Source organism: Dictyostelium discoideum, assembly GCF_000004695.1.
Source record: "Dictyostelium discoideum AX4 chromosome 5 chromosome, whole genome shotgun sequence".
NCBI classification, from domain to species: Eukaryota; Evosea; class Eumycetozoa; order Dictyosteliales; family Dictyosteliaceae; genus Dictyostelium; species Dictyostelium discoideum.
In genome coordinates, this window is record NC_007091.3 from 4,046,163 (window position 1) to 4,067,930 (window position 21,768).

The following is a 21,768-nucleotide window of genomic DNA, read 5'->3' on the forward strand; positions in this document are numbered from 1 at the left end:
TTCAAACAAAGTCATTGAAATTAAACCATCAGGTACCGGTAGTAGTATTGCAATGAAAAAAGTAATGGAAGAGAATCCTGAAATTGATTTCATGCTTTGTATTGGTGATGAAAAGACTGAACAAGGTGTTTTTGACCTATTGGATAGATTAAATCCAAATCATTTCGCTGTTTCCGTAGGTAAAAAGAAATCTTATACAAAATATTTTGTAAATAATCAAAATCAAGTTTTATCAATGTTGGAATTGGTCTCAAATTATTTAAATGTTTCTTCACCTCCTACAAATTTTCATTCATACTTAAATTCAATCTCATTAAAAGCAGAATCAAGTCCAATGGTTGAAACTTCAACTCCAAATCTACCATATTCTTTACCAATTTAAAAAATTATATAATAAAAAAAAAAATAAAAATAAAAAATAATAATAATAACAAACAATTAAAAAATAACATTAATATAAATTCATAAAATATATAATCCAATCTTAACAATATTTTTTACTTTTTAGTTTAAAGAAAAAAATAAAAAATTTAAATAAAGTTACAAAATTAAAAAAAAAAAAAAATAAGATATAGATTGGATGAATTTTTATTAAGGATATAAAATTTTCAGCAGCAAAAATTTATGATGTGATGGTTGGTCATCTTTTTTTTTTTTGCTTTTATTTTTTTATTTTCCAAGCACGCCCTTTATTTTTATATTCGAAAAAAATATCTTGAAATTTTCTATAAAATTTTTAAAAGAAAAAAACACATCTTTTTTTTTTTTTTTTTTTTTTAAACCTGATTTTTAAAAAAATTTATATGGGAAAAAGCAAATTTAACATTTTTGTAACATTTGAATTTGTTGTGTTTTAATTGATATAAATAGTATATATAAAAAAAAAAAGACATGGATATAGATAATTCTATTTTAATAAGGGTATGATCCAATTCTAAAAATAAAATTATATTTTCATTTTCAAATTTTAATTGTTAAAAAATAATAAAAAAATAAAAAAAAAATAGGTTGTTCTTTTAGGTGATTATTGTGTTGGTAAAACAACTACAGGATTTGTTTTTGATGGTAAACAATTTGATTTTTCTCGTAATTGTAATATAGGTGTTGATTTTTTTGTTAAGCATATAGTTGTTGATAATCAATGTGTTAGACTACAAGTAAGTAAAATAATATTATTATTTTAATTAAATTATTCAATTATTTTATTTTTAAAACACATATTTAATTTTTTTAATATTTTTTACTACAATTATTAATAAACTTTTTAAATAAATGATTACAAAAAAAAAAAAAAAAAAATAGGTGTGGGATACTGGAGGTCAAGAAAGATTTAAAACAATTACAAGATCTTATTTTAGAAATACAAGTTGTTGTTTATTATTTTTTAGTGTTGATGATCAAAAATCATTTGAAAATATAGATATGTGGTATTCGCTAGCTTTTGAGAAATATGATTTACTTAATTATCCAGTAGTTTTAGTTGGTAATAAAATTGATCTTCCACAAGAAAAACATGTTATTACAAAAAAAATGGCTGAAGAATGGTGTAAAAATCAACAGACTAAATTGAATCTCAAATTTTCAATACCCTATTTTGAAACATCTGCTAAAAATAACATCAATATTAATGAAATATTCTATAGTGCCGCTGAACTTGGTTTAAAAAATATTGTATTTAAAAATAATAATAATAATAATAATTATAATAATAATAATAAATTAAATGGAAATAAAGAAATTCAAAATGAAAAAAATAAAGGAATGTGTTTTATATTATAATAATGATAATAAAAAAAAATAAAAAAAATGATCAGAAAACAAAACAATTATTTGTGATTTGTGAAATGCAACTCATTTTCAAAAAAAAAAAAAAAAAAAAATCTTAGGAATTTTCCAAATTTTTAAAAATATCTTTTTTTTTTTTGTCTCTTCTGTTTTATATTTTTTTTTATTTTTTAATTTTTTTTTTTTTTATTTTTTTTTTTTATTTTTTTTTTTTTTTTTATTTTTTTATTTTCAATCAAAAAATCAGAAATAAACGATGAAATTATTAAATATTTGTTTAATAATTTTAATAATATCATTATATAATGGTGTAGAAGCAAGATTTAAAACACCAATTGGTAAAAAGATTGATAGAATGATTAGAGATTTACATGGTGAAGTACCAGTATTCTCAAATGAATCTTTAATTTTTGAACAAAATGTTGATCATTATGATTATTTTAATAATAATACATTCAAACAAAGATATATTGTAGTTGATGATTATTTCACTGGTGATGGTCCAATCTTTTTTTATTTAGCAGGTAAATAATAAATAATTAATAATAAATAATAAATAAATAATAATAATATTAATATTCATTTATTATTATTTTATTATTTTTAGGTGAAGCACCAATGGGATTCTTTGGATTCCAAGAAGTTCAAGTTGTAAATTGGGCACAAGATTTTGGAGCATTATTCATTGTATTGGAACATCGTTATTATGGTGAATCATATCCAGTTGATGATTTATCAACTCACAATTTAAAATATTTAACATCACAACAAGCACTTTCCGATGCTGCTAACTTTTTATCAACTTATAAACAAGATAATAATTTAATTGATAATCAAGTTGTTGTATTTGGATGTTCTTATTCTGGTAATATTATAGAAACATATATACATATACTATTATTATTATTATTATTATTATTATTATTATTATTATTATTATTATTATTATTATTATTATTATTATTATTATTATTATTATTATTAGAATCTAATATTTTTTATTTAAAAAAAATAATATATAGGTGCACTTTCAGCATGGTTTAGATTAAAATATCCAAATTTAGTAGTTGCAAGTGTTGCACCAAGTGGACCAGTTTTAGCACAATTAAATTATACAGGTTATTATGCACAATTTTCAAATTCAGCTCAACCAGATTGTGTAGCAGCAACTCAACAAGCAACAAATGAAATTATGCAATTAATTGCTAATGAAAGTGGTCGTAAACAATTAGAAAAAACATTTAATTCATGTCATTCATTAGATGATCCAAGAGATCAATATTATTTCCTTTACTCAATCACTGATGCATTAGGTGGTTCTGATCAAATGAATAATCCACCAACTTGGATTTTAAATTCAACTTGTCAAATGTTATTACAAAATACTAATTATGTTAATAATTGGGCTCAAATTGTAAATGTTGGTCAAACCCAATGTAATGATTTTAGATTAAAATCATTTATTGAACAATTAAGAGACATTTCAATTAATGATAATAGTGATAATAGAATGTGGACTTATCAAACATGTGTTGAGTATGTGTGTTGTGTTGTGTTTTTCATTATTTACTTTTATTTATTCTCTTTTATTAATAAATTTAAATTTAAATTATTATTATTATTTTTCAGATTTGGTTATTTCTCAACTGCATACCCAGGTACAAGTGTTTTCCCACCAGTTTTAAATGTTGAAGAACAAACTAAATGGTGTGAAGAAATTTATGATATTCCAGGTATGACTCCAAATATTGATGCAACTAATAATTATTATGGTGGTCAAAATATTCAAGGTTCAAATATTATGTTTACAAATGGTTTACTTGATGTATGTATTTTTTTTTTTTTTTTTTTTTTATATCTTTATGGAAAATATTTTAATAATTTTTCTTTTTTTTTTTTTTTTTTTTTTTTTTTTATACAGCCATGGCATTTATTAAGTGTTAATGAAGATAATCAAGCTGGTACTGTTAAAGCAGTTACATATGAAGCTGGTCATTGTGGTAGTTTAATTGCAACAACTAATGACGATCCAATCTCTTTAACAAATGCAAGACAAGAAGTTTTATCTTTCTTAAAATTAGTTTTATCTCAATAAATAAAATAAAATAAAATAAAATAAAATAAAATAAAATAAAATAAAATAAAATAAAATAAAAAAAAGGTATAATAATAATAATAATTGTATTTCTATTTTTTTTTTTTATTTTTTTTTTTTTAAAATGTGAATTTCATTGAATTTTTATTTTTTTATTTTTATTTTATTTTAAATTTATTTGAATTTATTTAAAATTGATCTTGATGTTTTTGATAATTTTGAAGATTCAATTGGTGTTGCATCATCACAGATTGCTGGAAGTTGGAAATAGTCTTGTGATGGAGATGGAGCATAGTAGAAGAAATTGGTTAAGGAATTACCATCTGGTCCGAATATTAAATTACCTACACTATAAATCATTGGTGTGCAATCACTGGTGACTAAAATAGTTTCAGAGGTATATAGTGACATTTCTGGATCATTAATTGAAATAACAGAGACTGGAGTGACACCAATTTCTGAACTACCAGCTGGTGATAAACTTGGTAATTTTGATGGAAGAGTTGCTTCTTGGTCAACAATATAACAAATTGCCTTATCTTGTGGAAGATAATATTCAGTGTTCTAAAATAAAAAAAATAAAAAAATAAAAAAAGACATAAAAATAATTATTTGATTAGAGTTTAAATTTTTTTTTTTAAATAAAAAATATATATTAATAATAATAATTAATTAATTTACATTTTTACCGAATATCCAAGAATAACCATATGAGGTAGTATTAGTGTTGATATCATTTTCAACAAAACTATTATAGAAAAGTTGATTATGGAAATCATAAGAAACTAAACCAGTTTCATAGAAAATATGTTGCTCTGGAGCTTGACCATTATTTCCTGGTAAAAATGCATTAACACAACTAGTGATATAACTAGTGGTAAAACCGACAAAGGATGAACCAAAACATGATTCATTTTCTGAATTGATATTAATACTTGGTGGTGAAAATGTTTTGGTTGAATATGCACCATTAAATGCAATAGTAAAAATTAAAATTAAAGAAAATAATAATTTCATTTTTCTAGTTTATTATTATTAATAATTTTGACTTGGATTGGAATGTTAAAAAAAAAAAAAAAAAAAAAAAAAAAAAATAATTAAGAAAAAAAATTCAGAAAAACCTTTCAAAAAAATCATAAAATGGATATTTTAGATTATTTTTTTTTTTTAGTGAAAGGATAATTCCAATAGAATCCATGGAGCATTTTATAATGTCAAATTTGAAAAAAAAAAAAAAAAAAATCATAAAATATAAAAAAATGAGTTGTTGTTTTCAAAATATGATATGGTGGGTTTGTAATGCATCAATAGGGAAAAAAAAAAAAAAAATATTTGAAAAGAAAAAAAAAATTAAAAATGTTATTGTTAGCATTATTTGAATTTTATAAAGGCATGGTTTTCAGATAAAATTAATAATCAAATACCCCCTATGTGATTAATAACCCCAAATTGGACGTGTAAATGTTAATGATCTTGGAAAATTTTCAATCAAGTTTTTATTAATAAATTCATTTTCATTTTTAAAATTATCTTTATTAATTAAATTATTATTTGAATTTGAATTAATTTTATTTATTTTATTTATTTTTAATAATGATTCTTTATTTAATTTTAATTTTAATTTTATTTAATTTATTTTTTTACAAATAAATGATGTTAATATATAAATTAATTAAAAAAATAAATTTTATTAAATATGATTACATACTAAATAACATTTTTTTAAATATATATATATATTTTTTTTTTTAATTTGTAATTTCTATTTTAATTGAAAAATAATATATTTATATTTAGCACGTGATCATAAATTAAAGAATATAAATATATATATATTTTTTTTGTTTTTGTTTTTAATTAAATATTTATTTTTTTTTTATTTATTTATTTTTTAATTTTAAAATATTTTTTTTATTTATTATTTATTTTTTTATTTATTTATTTATTTATTTTAATTTTCTATTTGTACCGAGATGTGTATGAGCTAATTTTAAGAATAAATAAAAAAGTTTTTTATTATTTAAAAAAAGAAGAATTTGATTGTGATTTTATGTTTTTTTTAAAATATTGAATTCAAGGATAAATAAATCTTATAGTTGTGGTGTAAACACAAAAAAAGAATACTCCAACACATCCTCTCACACATAAAATACACACTAACGTACTTAATTTTAAAAAAAGTGTGTTTTTATTTTTTTTTTAAATTAACTATTCCCAAAAAGAAACAACATAATAATTATAATATTCGCAAAAGTTTTTTCTTTTTTTTTTTTTTTGGCTTTGGAATAAATAGTATTAAAAAAAAAAAAAATTCGATAATGATAACATCAAAATTAATATAAATTAAATAAATTATAATATAAAAAAAAAAAAAAAAAGAAAAGATATATAAATGTGGGTTATTTATTTTTTTTTTTTTTTTTTTTTTTTTTATTATTAATATTATTTAATCAATATTAACAATGTTTTATGATTATTTCGAAATAATTGGAAATATGATGATTCGAAAACGAGAAAACGAATACATTCAAAAATATTAATATTTTTTTTTTTAAAAAAAAAAAAAAAAAAAAAACTATGAGTTATAATTTATAAAATTGTTATATATTTTTTATTTTTATTTATTAGATGATGCCATCATCATTTAATTCAAAAAATCTATTATTTTTTACTTTTTTTCCTATTATAATAATTAAAAAAATGAAAGTATTTTTGAAATACTAATAAAAAGTATTAATCTTATAACTAGGAAAGATTTAATAAAACTACTTTCTCAATCTTGGAAATATTATTTAAAAATATTTTTTTTTTTTTTTAGAATTAAATTAAAGGTTTTAGAATAATGTACCACTTTATAATTATTTGGATGTCTATCTTTGATAAATACTCCAACTACTCAACAAAAGTGGCATTACCAGTATTACTCTTTCGCAAATATGAAGGGAATGATTAATTGGCAACCCTAATCAAACCCAATGAGAATGCGATAAGATATGAAAATAATATTAAAAAAAATTCTCATCAATAGTGCATTTCTAATATGATAATTTTATGGGATTTTTTTTTGATTTTCGTTATTTTTTTTTTTTTTATTTTTTTTTTTTTTTGACTTTCGTCATTTTTTTTTTCCCAATTTTCATTCCTTTTTTTTTTTTTTTTTTTCCGAAACGTTTTAATTTAATTTGGTAAATCCCTAATTAATTAAAATGTTTAAAAATTAACAATTAACAACTTAGCCATTTGTAAAAAATTTAAAATATTCTTAGAAATTAAATTTATAAATAGAATTTTTTTTTTTTTTTTTAATAAAGGTTTGTTTTTACTTTTTTTTAAATCAAATTTTGTTTTTTACTTTTTTTTCTATTTATTTTTTATTTTTTTTTTAATTTTTATTTTTTTGAAGTTTAATTTTTTAATTTATTTTTTATTTTTTTTTTATTTTTATTTTTTATTTGTTGGGTGTGCGAAAAAAAAAAAAATTGATTTATTATTTTTTTTTTAATAATTACTAAGCACATACAATATAGAATTTTAAAAAAAAAAAACATAATAACAATAACAATAACAATAACAATAACAATAACAAATAACAAATAACAAATAACAAATAACAAATAACAAATAACAAATAACAAATAACAAATAACAAATAACAAATAACAAATAACAAATAACAAATAACAATAATATGACAGAAATATCACCATTAAGGGATGAATATGAATTATTAAATTCATTTACAGTTGAAAAAACTATATTAATAGAGAAATATCAACATAAGAAGACTAAATTCACAATTTATAATGTTAAAGTTGGTGGACCATTAGTAAATTGCTTAGTTATAGTACCAACAGAAACATTATCAAATGATGGTTGTCCACATACTCTTGAACATTTAGTATTCTTGGGATCAGAGAATTATCCATTCAAAGGTTATTTAGATTCTGTCGCAAATCTTTGTTTTGCCACTGGTACTAATGCTTTCACTGATACTGATCATACCGGTTATGAGTTAGAAACTGTAAGTTTTTTAACTTTTTTTTTTTTTTTTTTTTTTTCATTTTTTTTTAATATTCTAATACTTTTATTTTATTATTATTATTAGGCAGGATCAGATGGTTTCTTACAAGCATTACCAATTTATTTGGATCATATATTTTATCCAACAATCACTGAACAAGCATTTACAACTGAAATTCATCATATCAATGATAAAGGTGAAAATGCTGGTGTAGTTTATTGTGAAATGCAAGAACGTGAAACAAAAAGAAATTCAATAGTTTATTTAAAGTAAGTTTTATTTCTTTTTTTTAAAAAAAAACGTATAATAAATATATTATTTGATACTAATAAGAGTTATTATTATTATTATTTTTATTATTATTGTTATTATTATTATTATTATTATTATTATTATTATTATTATTATTATTATTATTATTATTATTATTATTATTATTATTATTATTATTATTATTATTATTATTATTTATAGTATTTTAAGAAATATTTATTCAACACCAAATGGATATGCATCAGAAACAGGTGGATTATTAGAGGATATTCGTGAATTAAAGGTAGAGACAATTCGTGATTTTCATAAATCATATTATAGACCAGATAATGCAGCATTGATGGTAGTTGGTGATATTAATATTGATGATATCTTTAATACATTGGATTCAACAATGAAGAAAATCATATCAAAAGGAGAATTACCACCAATGGAAAGACCATGGTCAACAATTCCAACAGCTTTCTCTGAATCAACAACAAAGAAATTCCTATTCCCATCAGAAGATGAAACTACTGCTGAATGTACATTAACTTTTGAAGGTCCAAAATTTAATGAATACGATCTAAATGATTCAATCTTAATTTTAATTGTAGGTTATAATTTAAAATAATTATTTCAAAAAAAAAAAAAAAAAAAAAAAATTATATTAATAATTATTATTTTGATTTTTAGGAATATTTAACATCAGGAGTATCATCACCAATTGGATCAGCAATGATTGATTGTGAAGATTCATATGGTCCACAAATTTTCTCTCATAATTTCCAATTTGAACGTAATTTCCATACATTATGGTTCGGTTCTTGTGATTCAAAGAGAATTGATGAAATTAAACCAAAATTCTTATCAATCATAAAGAATTTAGTTGAAACTAAAACAATTGATATTGAAAGAATTAGAGATTCAATTCGTCAATCAAAATTAAATGTAAATAATTAATAATAATTAATAATAATTAATAATTTAATGAAAAACTTTATTAATTTTTTATTTTATTTTAAAGACAAAATTAACAGTTGAATCAGATCCAAAAGATGTTTTTTCAGAAATTATTGCAGGTGATTTTTTATATGGTAATAATGATTTTGAAAAACATGTCGATTTTGAAAATGTTTTTGAAAAATTATTAAAAGTTGATAAAGATTATTGGATTGATTTAATGGATAAAGTATTTTTAAAACAAGCTTGTTTAGAGGTTCAAGGTGTTCCATCGATTCAAGAGTCAAAACGTATTTCAAAGGAAGAAACTGATAGACTTGAGAAACAAGTGAAAGAATTGGGTCAAGAGAAATTAAAAGAGTTGGGTAAAATTTTAGAAGATGCTAAAGCTTATAATGATCGTCCAATCGATGAAAAGTATTTCGAATCTATTAAAATACCATCACCAAATTCAATTTCATGTTATAGTGTATATTCAGTATTGAATGATAAACCATTACATTCCAATAGCAATAGCAATAGCAATGAAAAGAAATTAATTGGTGAAGAGAAATTAGCAAAATATTTAATTGAATCAAATCCAAATAAAATACCATTCAAAATTGTATTTAATCAAGTTGATTCTTTATTTATTAATATTAGAGTTGGTTTCAATACAAATGAATTACAAGATCAACTTAGGGATTATTTACCATTGTTTTTAGATTTACTATTAATGTCTTCAATAAAGAAGGAGGATGGTACAATTATTAATCATGATCAAGTTGATTCTTTGGTATTAAAGTATGCAATTAAATTAACCACTAGTATTGGTTACTCTTCAAATTATGAAGGTGGTGATTTCGCTCAATATTGTTTCTTGGCTTGTGATTTGAAACAGGATTATTACAATCAATTGATTGAATTGTTAAAAGATATCTTGGTAAATATCATCATTGAACCAGAAAGAATTAAAATTGTAGCAAAGAAATTATTAGATGCAATTCCAGAAAGAAAAGAAAGTTCTGATAAAATGGTTAAAAGTGTTATTCAACATAATCAATTCAATCATGATAAATCAAATTCTTCACATTTAAATTATTTAAAACAATATAAATTCTTAAAAAATATTATTAATATTTTAGGTGGTGATGATGAAGATGATGAACATGAAGATGATGAAGAACAAGAAGGAAATGGTTGTGGACATGGTTGTAAACATAATCATAATAACGAAGAAAAAGAGGATGATCATGAAGATGATGATGATGATGAAAAAGATAATGATGAAAAAGAAGAAGAAGAAAAAGAATTAAAACCAATTAAAATTACAGATGATGTTTTAATTTTAATTGATCAATTAAAAAAGATTCAAAATTATTTTACAACAAAAACAGAGAATGTTTTTGTTGGAGTTGGTGGTAATATTATGCAATTAAAATCACCAAAAGATCCATGGTTAAATGAATTTTCTTTTATTAATGGTGGTGGTGGTAAAAATGTGATTGATAATTCAAATCAAGAAATAAAATCAAATCCATCATCATTCCAATATCAATTAATTAATAAAGAGAATATGATTAGTTTAAGAGGTAAACAATTAGCAATCACAACAGCTGGTAGTAGTTCATCAACTGTTCAAAGGGTAATTTTAAATAATATCACCTATGATGATGTAATCTCAAAAGAGTATGTAGCATTATATGTATCAATGAATTATTTGGAACAATTGGAAGGTCCATTTTGGAAATTACTTCGTGGTGCTGGTTATTGTTATGGTTATCGTATCTCTGCAAATCCAGAGAGTGGTTTAATGACTTTTAAAATCTCAAGATCTACAAACCCTGAAATGGCATTACAAGTTGGTAAACAAATCATTCAAGACTCTTTAGAGAAACCATTCAATAAGAAATGGTTCGAGGGTGCAAGAAGTAGTTCAATCTTTGAAATTGCAAATAAGGAAAAGAACTATGATTCAGTTTTGGAAAATTGTTACTTTGATTTAATTAGAGGTTGGGTTGATAAATCATATAGAGATTTCTATAAACTTATCTTTGAGGTCACCGAAGAAGATTGTAAACTTGCAATTAAAAAATTCATTTCACCACTCTTTGATGATTCTACCTCTTTAATAGTTATCTCTTCTGAATCTGCCAGACTTGAATCTTTCAAAAAAACTTATCCAGATTTACAAATTGTTGATCCAGAAACTTATTTTGTTTAAATTTTTTTTTTTAGTTTTCAAAGAAAATAAAAAAAATAAAGAATAAAATAAAAAATACTAAATAAAATAAAATTCCTTTTTAAAAAAAAAACTGAAAATAAAAAAATAAAAATAAAAATAAAAATAAAAAAAAAAATAAAAAAAAAAAAAACACTTAAAATAATTTTCTTAATTTTTTACTCGATTTCTATTCCATCAACACTATTTTGTGTGTGAAATCAGAGATAATTTATTTTTTTCATTTTTTTTTTTTTATTTTTTTTTTATTTTTTTTTTATTTTTTTATTTTCAGTTTTTTTTTTTTATTTTTTTTTTTTACATTTTATTTTTTTTATTTTTTTTATTTTTTCTATTTTTTTCTTTTCCTTTTATTGCGTCCATAAAAAAAAATAAATAATAAATATAGTAAATAAATAAATAAAAAATAAATAAAAAAAATAAATAAAAATAAATAAATATTAAAAATAAAAATAAAAATAAAAACCTCCACCAATTGTTTTCCTCGTTCACACCTTTTTTAATTATTGTTTTTCACTTTTTTTTTTTTTTTTTTTTTAATATATTCTGTGTGTCTCTCTCTCTATTAGTTTTATTGAAACAGATATCTTCACATCATTTAAAAAATAAAAAATAATTTTAGAAAAAAAAAAAAAAGAAATAAAAATAAGGTTAAGAAGGAATGGATATTAATTTAATAAAGCAATACATAAATTCATCATTACCAAATGATAAAGAATCATTAATTCAATACTATGGTCAATTAAAACAAATTTTAAATGCATTAAGTGATAAAGAACAACAACAACTTTTAAATAATAATGGAAAAATTAGTGAACAACAACAACTTTCAATTGAAAATAACTATAAAGTAATTGGTTCAATTGAAGAGAAAATGAAATCAATTGAACATCTTTTTAATAATTTAGATGTATCTGATTCTAATAATAATAATAGCACATCACCTGTATTTATATCACTTGATAATCAAAACACAGTAAATAATAATAATAATAATAATAATAATAATAATAATAATAATAATAACAACAACAATAATAATAATAATAGTTTAGCACCCACAGTTATATTAGATAACAATGATAATAAAAAAACTGCTGAAATTATCTTACCTGATCATCACAATAACACACCACAACAACAACCAGAACAACAAGTACAACAACAACAAGTACAACAACAACAACAAGTGCAACAACAACAACAGCAACCAGAACAACAACAACAACATCTTACAGAAGAGCAAATTCAAAAACAACAACAATCACAAGCATCAATTCAACAAGCAATCGCTAATATGGGCGAGAAAAAAAGAGTAATGTTATTTATTGTGTTATAAAAAAAAAATAAAAGAAAAAATAATATATTAATATAAAATCAATATTTATTTTTTAGAGTTCATCACGTCATTCAGGTCCACCAGAAATTCCACCAGAAGAGATTAAATTTGATGTTAAAACAGATTTATTAGGTGGTGGTGCATATGGTAAAGTTTATAAAGCAACTTGTAGAGGTAAAAAGGTTGCTGTAAAAGTACCAAAGAAACAAACTTTAAGTGAATCTGAATTAAAATCTTTTAAAAATGAAGTTGAAATTATGAAGTATGTAATTAATTATTATTATTTAATCACTCAATCAATAAATCAATAACCTCACATTTCCTACATATCATTATTATTATTATTATTATTATTATTATTATTATTATTATTATTATTATTATTATTATTATTATTATTATTATTATTATTATTATTATTATTATTATTATTATTATATACTAACTATATTAATAAATAAAAATAATAATAGGCAAATTTTTCATCCAAATGTAGTTTTATGTTTAGGTGCGTGTACCAAACCAGGTAAAGTTATGATTGTATCAGAATTAATGCAAACTGATTTAGAAAAGTTAATTCATTCATCAGAGGTTGAACCACCACCATTATATGAAAGAATGAAAATGTGTCTTGATGCTGCATTAGGTATTAATTGGCTACATGGTATTTGTAATATTATACATAGAGATTTAAAATTAGCAAATTTAATGATTAGTAAGTGTTTAAAAAAAAAAAAAAAAAAAAATTATTATTTTCATTTGATTTTATTTTGACACCTTTTATTATTAGGTAAAGATAAAACAGTTAAAATTGGAGATTTTGGATTTAGTCAAGTTATTAAAACAGGTACAACATTATCAGATCAAAAAGGACCAAAAGGTACAGCACTTTATATGGCACCAGAAGTAATGATGAAACATGAATTCAATGAAAAAGCAGATGTATATAGTTTTGGTTTAATTCTTTATGAAATGGCAACATGTGAAGAATTATTCCCAGAGTATTCAGAGATCGATCCATTCTATGACGCAATTTGTAATAAAAAATTAAGACCACCAATACCAGATAGTTTCCCAAAATCTTTAAAAACTTTAATACAAAAATGTTGGGATCATGATCCAAATAAGAGACCATCTTTCAATGAAGTCACTCAAAGAATGAATGAAGTATTAACTGATACTGCCATCTCTGGTTTAGATGCTGCTATGTTTTGGAAATATAATTTCATTAAACCTGAATCAGAATCTGTACCTTGGAATGAATTTGTTTATAAATTATCAAGTGTTGTTAATCTACCAACTCAAGTTCTATCACCATTAGCTCAATTATTTGGTATGTTTTAGAAAAAAAAAAAAAAAAAAAAAAAAAAAAAAAAAAAAAATCAAAACCAAAACCAAAACCAAAACCAAAACCAATTATTTTAAATTCTTTTATTAACATATATATATATTTTTTTCAAATTTTAGTATCACAATCATATGAAGAAGAAATTGGAGGTGTAGTTACAATGGAAAGATTTGACCTAATGAATAAATGGTTTGGTAACTTTTTTAATTCAAAGTATGGACCAGCAATTTTATATGAAATGATTGAACTTTTAAAAAAGAGATGGTTCCATTTCGATATTAGTAGAGATATTTCAGAGAAAAGATTAAGAGGTAGACCAGAAAATACTTTCTTACTTAGATTATCAGCAAATGATCCAATCAAAACACCATTTACGATTTCAAAAACAAAAGGTTCAAAACCAACTCATAAACGTGTTTCTCGTGAAGATGTTCAAATAAATGAAATTAAACAATTTCCAATGGGTTATAAATTTACTGTGCCACTCGACGGTAATGAATTGGTTTTTGGTTCCATCACTCAAATGGTTGAAGAATTACATAGAATTGGTAATCTATCAATTCCATGTCCAATCACTGAAATTAAAGTACCTTATTTAACTGATTAAAATCAAACATATATATATATTTTATAAATAATTTTTTTTTTTAAAAAGAAAAAAAAGGAAGATAAAAAAAAAAAAAAAAGATAAAAAAAAAAAAAAAGTAATAATAAAAATTGATAATATATTAACATTTTTTTAAAATATATGTTTTTTATTTTTTTTATTTTTATTATTATTTTTTATAATAAATCCATAAAATAATCTAAACCTTGACCAATTTCCCAAATTGAAATGGAAACTTTATATTTATTTGCTAATTGAATACGATCTTCAATAAATAATAATGATGGATATGTCATTGAAACTTGTTGATTCTTTTTATTTTTATATGTAAAAATATGTTCATGAGTATTTTGATCAAATTTTAATTTCTTTGATTTATTTTGTTTTAAAACTGAAATGAATTCTGAACCAACTATTGCATCTGATTGGTCATTTTCACCAATTTTATATCCATAGAATGGAATACCCATGAAAATCTTTTTAGAATTTTTATTTTCTCCATTTGGTAATAAAAATTTTAAATTATCTTCAACCCAAACTTTTGGTGCATTCATACCTCCACTTGGTCCAAAATCATATGTCATTAATGAAACTCCATCAATATGATTTGATAATAATTCAAAATCTTTTGCTCCAAATCCAGTTTCTTGTCCTTTTTGTCTGAATGGCTAATAATAATAAAATATTTATTATTAATAAGGTTTTTTTTTTTTTTTTTTTTTTTTTTTTTTTTTTTTATTCTACGCTTACATAAATAACTAAAATTATTTCTTTTCCAATTGAATGTAATTTTTCAGAGAGTGAAATTAAAAATGGATCTCTTAATTGTTTATTTATATGAACTATACCTTCAATCACTAATCCATCATAATTATTTTTTCTTTTTTTTTTTTTTTTTTTTTTTTTTTATTAATAAAAAAAAAAAGAATAATAATAAAAGTGAATTAATTAATAAATATTAAATTATAAACTTACTTTACAGTTGAAACTAATGAGTCAATAAGTTTTGGATCAATATATTTTTGAAATGATTCTTTTGAACCCCATTGTTGACCTTCAAATGAAAATCTTGGAAGTATTTTTGATTTTTGATCAGAGTTTTCTTTAACTTTTTCCATCCATTTCTTGTCAATATTATGATCACCTTCAATCATTACTTTATTATTTTCAAATTTAACTTGATGCCAAACTGGTGAAATATGTGTGAATTTTTTAGCCCATTTAGTAGCAACATCATATCCTTTACCATTCCACGGTGTTATATAAACCAATGTATTACCTTGTTCAAAATTTTTAATATCTACATTTTTGAAATATTTATTATAATTATTTATAATTTGTTTTGCTGAAACATTCTCTCTAACTAATCCTCTTTGTTTAACATCTCTATTGGTTGTAAAATCTTCTTCTTCCTCATAAATTTCATTATCATTATCATCAGCATTTGTTACAAATGTTGATATCATTAATAATGATAATAAAAATAAACAAAGAATTAATTGTTTTTTCATTGTGGTAATTGTTTTTTTGATTTTATAAAAAATAAAAATTTAATCAAAAAAAAAAAAAAAAAAAAAAAAAAAAAAAAAAAAAAACTATTTTTTAATTTTTTTAAAATTTGTTTATATTTATTTTTATTTTTTTTATTTATTGAAAGTAATTAAAGATTTCCTAAAAGAATTATAAAAATTATAAAAATTAGTTTTTGGTTAAAAGATTTTTTTTTTTTTTTTATATTAAAAATAGGTACCTCTTGGATCAATGAATCACAAGCATGTTCACATGATTCTAAATATTCTTTCATTTCAACAATTTTTTCATAATGTTGTGGGAATGAATTTTTGAAATCATTTTCTGCATGGTTTTGAATTAATTGAATATTTTCAGCACCAACAGCTTCTGTTAATAAATCTTGTGCATAGTTTTCTGCATTAGCACAATAACTTTTACATTGATGTTTCAATGCTAAAATACTGAATGAACCCATAGCAGAATTAATTAAAACTGCAGCAATAAGTAATAAGCAAACTAAAAATTTCATTTTTTTTTTGTTTTTTATTTAAATTAATTTATAATGTTTATTTAAAAATAAAATAATTATTTATAGAACTTTTTTTTTTCTATTTTTTGTAAAGAATTAATTAATTTAAAAGAATAAATTAAAAACTAAAATACGTATACTTTTTGGACATTTTAAAAAAAAAGATTAGGTATTTATCTCTTTTTTTAATTAAAATCATATCGCAATAGTATTTAAAATTACACTTAAAAATTTAAAAGGAAAATAGAAAAACAAAATAAATTAATTAGTCTACTATTAATCAATATAAGTATATTAATTATTTAAATTAATTTGTACTTTTTCAAAAAAAAAATAAAAAAAAAAAAAAAAAAAACCCAATAATTGTCTTAATTAGTTGTGGGGTTTTGAAAAAAGAAAATAAGTGGTAGTAACAAATATTTTAATATTTTTAATTTTCTTTTTCTCCTATTGTAAATAAATTATAAAATAATCAAAATATTATTTAATTTTAAAAAATTGGGTAAATAAATAAATTTATTTTTATTTTATTTTATTTTTATTTTATTTTATTTTATTTTAGCTTAGTTTAGTTTTTTTTTTTTTTTTTTTTATTTTTAATCCCAAGAAAAGGCAGATTCTGGATTCTGTAATTTCTTTATATCAAAAGCTTTTGATTTTTCAGATTTAACTTCACTGACAGTGAAATTCAAATTACTCATTAATTGTTTATTTGTTAAACCGGGTCTTACAATATAATCTGGCTTTCTTTGAACTGATTTACTAACTTGATTATCATCATTGTCATCATTATCAAATGCGAAAATATCATCAGTTTCACTTTTTTGAACTTTTGTTTGTTGTTTTTGTGGTACAGTTGTTGTTGTTGTTGATTCTTTGGATGTTGGTGTTGATTTTTTATTTGGTGTTTTCTTTACTTCCTCTTTTGTTTGTGGTTCTTTTGATTTTGGTGTTGGTGTTTTTGATTTTTCTTGATTTTCTTTTTTGTTGATTGATTTATTATTATTTTCATTATTATTTTTATTTTTATTGTTGTTATTATCTTTTTTATCTTTGTTATTTGTTTTCTTTTCATTATTATTATCTTTATTTTTATTTGAGTCAAGTAATTCAGATAAAGAAATTGGATTTTCACCAACAATTTTCATATCATCATCAGAGAAATCATTTTCAGCTTCTTTTTTATAATGGTCCATAAGTGAAAAACCTTTCTTTGGTGTTTCTGCTTGTTTTGATACAGTTGAATTATTGAAAGTTGAAGTAGGTATGATAGTAGAAGTAGTGGTGGCGGTTCTTTGTCTTTTATCGCCTCCTTTTACTTTTGAATTTTTAGTTTTAATTGAATCTCTAAAATCTTTTGGTTTTGAAGTTGATACTTCTTCTGGTCTATCTTCATTGTCAGCTTGATTTTCATTGTCTTCATCTTGATAATTTTCATATTTTCTTTTATTTGATTTATCTATAATATCCTGATTTCTATTTTGATTCTTTTTATCAAAAGTTTTTGGTCTTTCATTTCTTTCTGAAATTTCTTTATTAAATTGTTTTCTTTCATTTGATCTTTCTGGTCTATCTGCTCTCTCTGGTTTATCTGATCTCTCTTTTCTTTCAAATGGTTGTTTTCTCTCTATTCTTTCTATTCTATCTGTTCTCTCTGGTCTATCTGTTCTCTCTTTTCTTTCTGGTCTATCTGTTCTTTCTGGTCTATCTGGTCTATCTGTTCTTTTTTTTCTTTCTGATGATTCTAAATTATTATCAATTTTATTAAATGTTTTTCTTGGTTTATTTGGAATACCTTTTTCTTCATTTTCTTTTCTAATTAATTTTCTTTCTTTATCTTTTTCGATCATTTCTCTTTTTTCAGAGTTTTCTTTCTTTTTAGTTAATCTTTTTACAGATTTTTCTGAAAATGGTTTACCATCTAAATTATCTAAATTTGGAAACATTTCTCTAATCTTTTCTTTATAATCCTCTAAAGCTGCTATTGGATTACCAATTAGACTTAATGTTTTCAAATTCTTTAAACTACTTAATACTTGAATATCACTATAGGTTTTTAATAAATTATTTGATAAATCCAAAATGAATAAATTATGTAGATTTGAAAATTTTGGATCGATTGAAAATATTTTATTATGTGATAATTTAATTTCTTTTAACTAATAATTTAATTAATATTTTAGAACTTGGTAAAAATAAAAATAAAAAATAATAAAAAATAAAATTAAATACATACTAAAACATTTTGACTAATATCAGGAATATGCTTAATATTATTATTTGTTAGTGATAGTTTTGTTAATTCTTTTAAAAATCTTAAACCTGATATATCTTCAAGTTGATTCTTTGATAAAACTAATGTATTTAAATGTGGCACATATTCCATATTTTCAATTTTTGTAATTTCATTATTATTTAAAACTAATGCTTTTAAATCCCCCAATTTCATTAAACCTTCAATTCTTTTTAATTTATTATGCGAAATATTTAAAACTAATAAAATTATTATTATAAATAAATAAATATATTAATATATTATTCCCTATTAGCATTTATAATAATTATAAATAAAATTATTTACTACTCATATTTTACCTTTTAATTTTGATAATAATTTTAAATCATTCATTCTTTCTAATTTATTACCTGATAAATTTATCCATTCTAATGATAAATTATCTTTTAAACCAACTATTGATGTTAATTCATTTTTTGAAAGATCTATCTTTTTCAAATCTATACAACTACTTAAATCCTCAATATTTTCATAACCTTTATTTGAAAGATTGAATGTGGTGGCTGTAGTGATATCACCATAAAGTTCAGCTAATATTGAGTTGTTTAATGTTGCTGTCATTATTAATAGTTTCAAAAAACGAACGAAAAATAAAAAAAATAAAAAATAAAAATATAAAAAAAAATTAAAAAAAAAGTAGAAAAAAAAAAAAACGATCACTTTTTTCATTTTTTTTTTTTTATTTTTTTTTACTTTCATAAATTACTAAATTAGATTTTTGAAAAAAAAAAAATAATAAACATGTTTTATTAATTCCATTTTCAGATAAGAAAAAAAATAAAGATATAAAAATAAAAAATAAAAAAACAAAAAAAAAAATTAAACAATTCTAGGTTTCATTTTCAGATTTCTTATTTTTTATTTTATTAAATCATTTAAAATTGTAATCTCATTCTTTTCTTTGAAACTTTTAAAAAAAAACTAAAAATAAACATTTATAAAATGTAATGGTTTCTTACAAAAAAAAAAAAAATAATTAAATAAAAAAAAAAATTGATTTCTTTGACTACATTATCAGCAACTATCAAACTTGACAAATTTGTTTTAAACCAAATAATTTGCTATTTATAAATTTGTAAAAAATTTACCACTCCATATCCCCCAAAGTAGTTTTTTTTCAAATAAACAATAACTCTTTACAAAATTATAAAATCTATGGATTTTTAAGACAATGAAGGAAAAAAAAAAAATAATATAAACATCTTATTTTTCATCTTTATAATACTTTTTTTATTTAATTTTTTAAATTATTTTTTCCAAATTATTAAAAAAAAAAAAAACAATAATAGTAATAACAACAACAATAATATTTTTCAATTTGTTTTCTAATTAGAACTTCTTTTTTTTTATTATTTATTCTCTCTTTTGTTTTTTTTAATTATTTTTCCCTTCTAAAAAAATAAAATAAAATAATATCCTTAATTATTAACCACATACTTCCCACTACTTTAAAATGCTTTTTTTTTTAATAATAAATTTTTGTCATTTATAAGAATTAAGATTTATCTTATAATATTACAATAATACAAATATTTTTTTCTGAAATATCTAAAAAAAACCCATATCTCACACCCCTACCCACACCATCTTATTTTTATAGTTGTAAAAATAACCCCATTTTAAATATTGATTTCTGGTAAATATTATTAACAAAGATTTTTAATTAAAAAAAAAAAAAAAAATATGTTTTTTTTTCACACGTGGTGGTGAAGTGGTAGTGCCGCCCATATTTATTTACCAAAAAAGGAAAAAAAACACTACAATACAAACAAAACACCACCAATAAGATTGATATTAATAACTAAGCAAATATAATTTTATATTGTTTTTATATGTTTTTAGATAGTGTTTTAAAAATAAAATAAAATAATAATATGCATACACAACAATACCCATTTTATTTTATTTTATTTTATTTTATTTTGTTTATTTTATATTATTTTATATTTTTATTTTATTTTATTTTCACCTTTCACGCACACGCACACACACACATATATTTTTAAAAAATAATTTTTTATGAATAAAATTCCCACCGGCTGGCTATAAATATCCATTCTAATTTTGGAAACCAAATTAATTAAGAACTAATAGGAAGTGTTTTGGAGAACATGACAATCATTCTTTTAATAATTTTTTTTTAATTTTTGGTTTTGTTTAGCATTCTTTTTTTCTTAAGTATGGTCGTTTCAAAATACAAAAAAAAAAAAAAAAAAAAAAAATTAAAAATAAAAATATCATTTTTGATGACTTTTTCCCAGACAACATATCCGTATTTTTTGAAAACAAAAGAAAAACAAAACTTTTTTTTTTTTTTTTTTTTTTTTAATTTGTCATACAATCATCTCCGATAAATATTCTCTATTTTATTTATTATTATAACAAAGTAAAAATAGTCTAAAGAGATAGTAGATTTTATATTATATATAAAAAGAAAAAAAAAATTATTTTTTAAAAAAAAAAAAAAGTTTAAACAAGAAATTTGTTTAAAAAATAAAATATTTTTAACTATTTATAAAATTAATTATTTAAAATAAAAAATAAAAATAAAAATAATATTTTAATAATAAAATAATTTTTTTCTTTATTTTATTTCCCCTACTTTTTTTTTTTTTTTTATAAAATATTAATATTAAAATAAAATAAAATAAAATAAAATAAAATAAATAATAAAAAAAAAAAAAAAAAATAAATAATAAAATAAAATAATCGGGAATAAAAAAAAAAAAAAAAAAAAAAAAATCTTAAACCAAAAAACTCAAATCTTAAATAAAAATTCTTAAATAAAAAAAATAAAAAA

General features: G+C 20.7%; 10 protein-coding genes across 10 annotated transcripts in view; 5 read left to right on the top strand and 5 right to left on the bottom strand.

Annotated features, from left to right (window-relative positions):
• The window catches only part of tpsC (alpha,alpha-trehalose-phosphate synthase), a gene marked incomplete at both ends in the record, with an annotated part of 2,879 nt that extends 2,497 nt beyond the window's left edge, over positions 1-382 (top strand). Inside the window, one exon of the mRNA XM_630631.1 lies at positions 1-382. This exon is cut by the window's left edge and continues 2,152 nt beyond it. Within this exon, the coding sequence (XP_635723.1) occupies positions 1-382 (382 nt within the window).
• Positions 383-891: 509 nt separating this feature from the next.
• On the top strand, positions 892-1,779 carry rabO (Rab GTPase; the record flags this gene model as incomplete). Its single annotated transcript, XM_630632.1, has 3 exons — positions 892-921; positions 1,008-1,157; positions 1,303-1,779. 3 exons carry the CDS (start codon positions 892-894, stop codon positions 1,777-1,779), a joined length of 657 nt encoding a protein of 218 aa, XP_635724.1.
• A 262-nt stretch (positions 1,780-2,041) lies between these two features.
• DDB_G0290409 (hypothetical protein) lies at positions 2,042-3,880 on the top strand (the record flags this gene model as incomplete). The annotated part of the gene is made up of 5 exons (XM_630633.1): positions 2,042-2,309; positions 2,393-2,650; positions 2,808-3,321; positions 3,415-3,610; positions 3,707-3,880. 5 exons carry the CDS (start codon positions 2,042-2,044, stop codon positions 3,878-3,880), a joined length of 1,410 nt encoding a protein of 469 aa, XP_635725.1.
• Positions 3,881-4,054: 174 nt separating this feature from the next.
• Positions 4,055-4,897, bottom strand: DDB_G0290411 (hypothetical protein; the record flags this gene model as incomplete). The annotated part of the gene is made up of 2 exons (XM_630634.1): positions 4,055-4,444; positions 4,562-4,897. 2 exons carry the CDS (start codon positions 4,895-4,897, stop codon positions 4,055-4,057), a joined length of 726 nt encoding a protein of 241 aa, XP_635726.1.
• A 418-nt stretch (positions 4,898-5,315) lies between these two features.
• DDB_G0290413 (hypothetical protein) lies at positions 5,316-5,598 on the bottom strand (the record flags this gene model as incomplete). The annotated part of the gene is made up of 2 exons (XM_630635.1): positions 5,316-5,479; positions 5,589-5,598. The coding sequence occupies 2 exons, from the start codon at positions 5,596-5,598 to the stop codon at positions 5,316-5,318; spliced, it is 174 nt and encodes a 57-aa protein (XP_635727.1).
• Positions 5,599-7,568: 1,970 nt separating this feature from the next.
• Positions 7,569-11,319, top strand: DDB_G0290415 (hypothetical protein; the record flags this gene model as incomplete). The annotated part of the gene is made up of 5 exons (XM_630636.1): positions 7,569-7,901; positions 7,986-8,170; positions 8,376-8,766; positions 8,850-9,104; positions 9,181-11,319. The coding sequence occupies 5 exons, from the start codon at positions 7,569-7,571 to the stop codon at positions 11,317-11,319; spliced, it is 3,303 nt and encodes a 1,100-aa protein (XP_635728.1).
• Positions 11,320-11,998: 679 nt separating this feature from the next.
• shkE (SH2 domain-containing protein) lies at positions 11,999-14,631 on the top strand (the record flags this gene model as incomplete). Its single annotated transcript, XM_630637.1, has 5 exons — positions 11,999-12,652; positions 12,733-12,938; positions 13,150-13,391; positions 13,467-14,009; positions 14,144-14,631. 5 exons carry the CDS (start codon positions 11,999-12,001, stop codon positions 14,629-14,631), a joined length of 2,133 nt encoding a protein of 710 aa, XP_635729.1.
• Positions 14,632-14,807: 176 nt separating this feature from the next.
• chid1 (chitinase domain-containing protein 1) lies at positions 14,808-16,142 on the bottom strand (the record flags this gene model as incomplete). The annotated part of the gene is made up of 3 exons (XM_630638.1): positions 14,808-15,299; positions 15,382-15,511; positions 15,607-16,142. The coding sequence occupies 3 exons, from the start codon at positions 16,140-16,142 to the stop codon at positions 14,808-14,810; spliced, it is 1,158 nt and encodes a 385-aa protein (XP_635730.1).
• A 136-nt stretch (positions 16,143-16,278) lies between these two features.
• Positions 16,279-16,672, bottom strand: DDB_G0290419 (hypothetical protein; the record flags this gene model as incomplete). Its single annotated transcript, XM_630639.1, has 2 exons — positions 16,279-16,302; positions 16,382-16,672. 2 exons carry the CDS (start codon positions 16,670-16,672, stop codon positions 16,279-16,281), a joined length of 315 nt encoding a protein of 104 aa, XP_635731.1.
• A 596-nt stretch (positions 16,673-17,268) lies between these two features.
• On the bottom strand, positions 17,269-19,529 carry DDB_G0290421 (hypothetical protein; the record flags this gene model as incomplete). The annotated part of the gene is made up of 3 exons (XM_630640.1): positions 17,269-18,831; positions 18,909-19,165; positions 19,268-19,529. 3 exons carry the CDS (start codon positions 19,527-19,529, stop codon positions 17,269-17,271), a joined length of 2,082 nt encoding a protein of 693 aa, XP_635732.1.
• Positions 19,530-21,768: the final 2,239 nt, after the last annotated feature.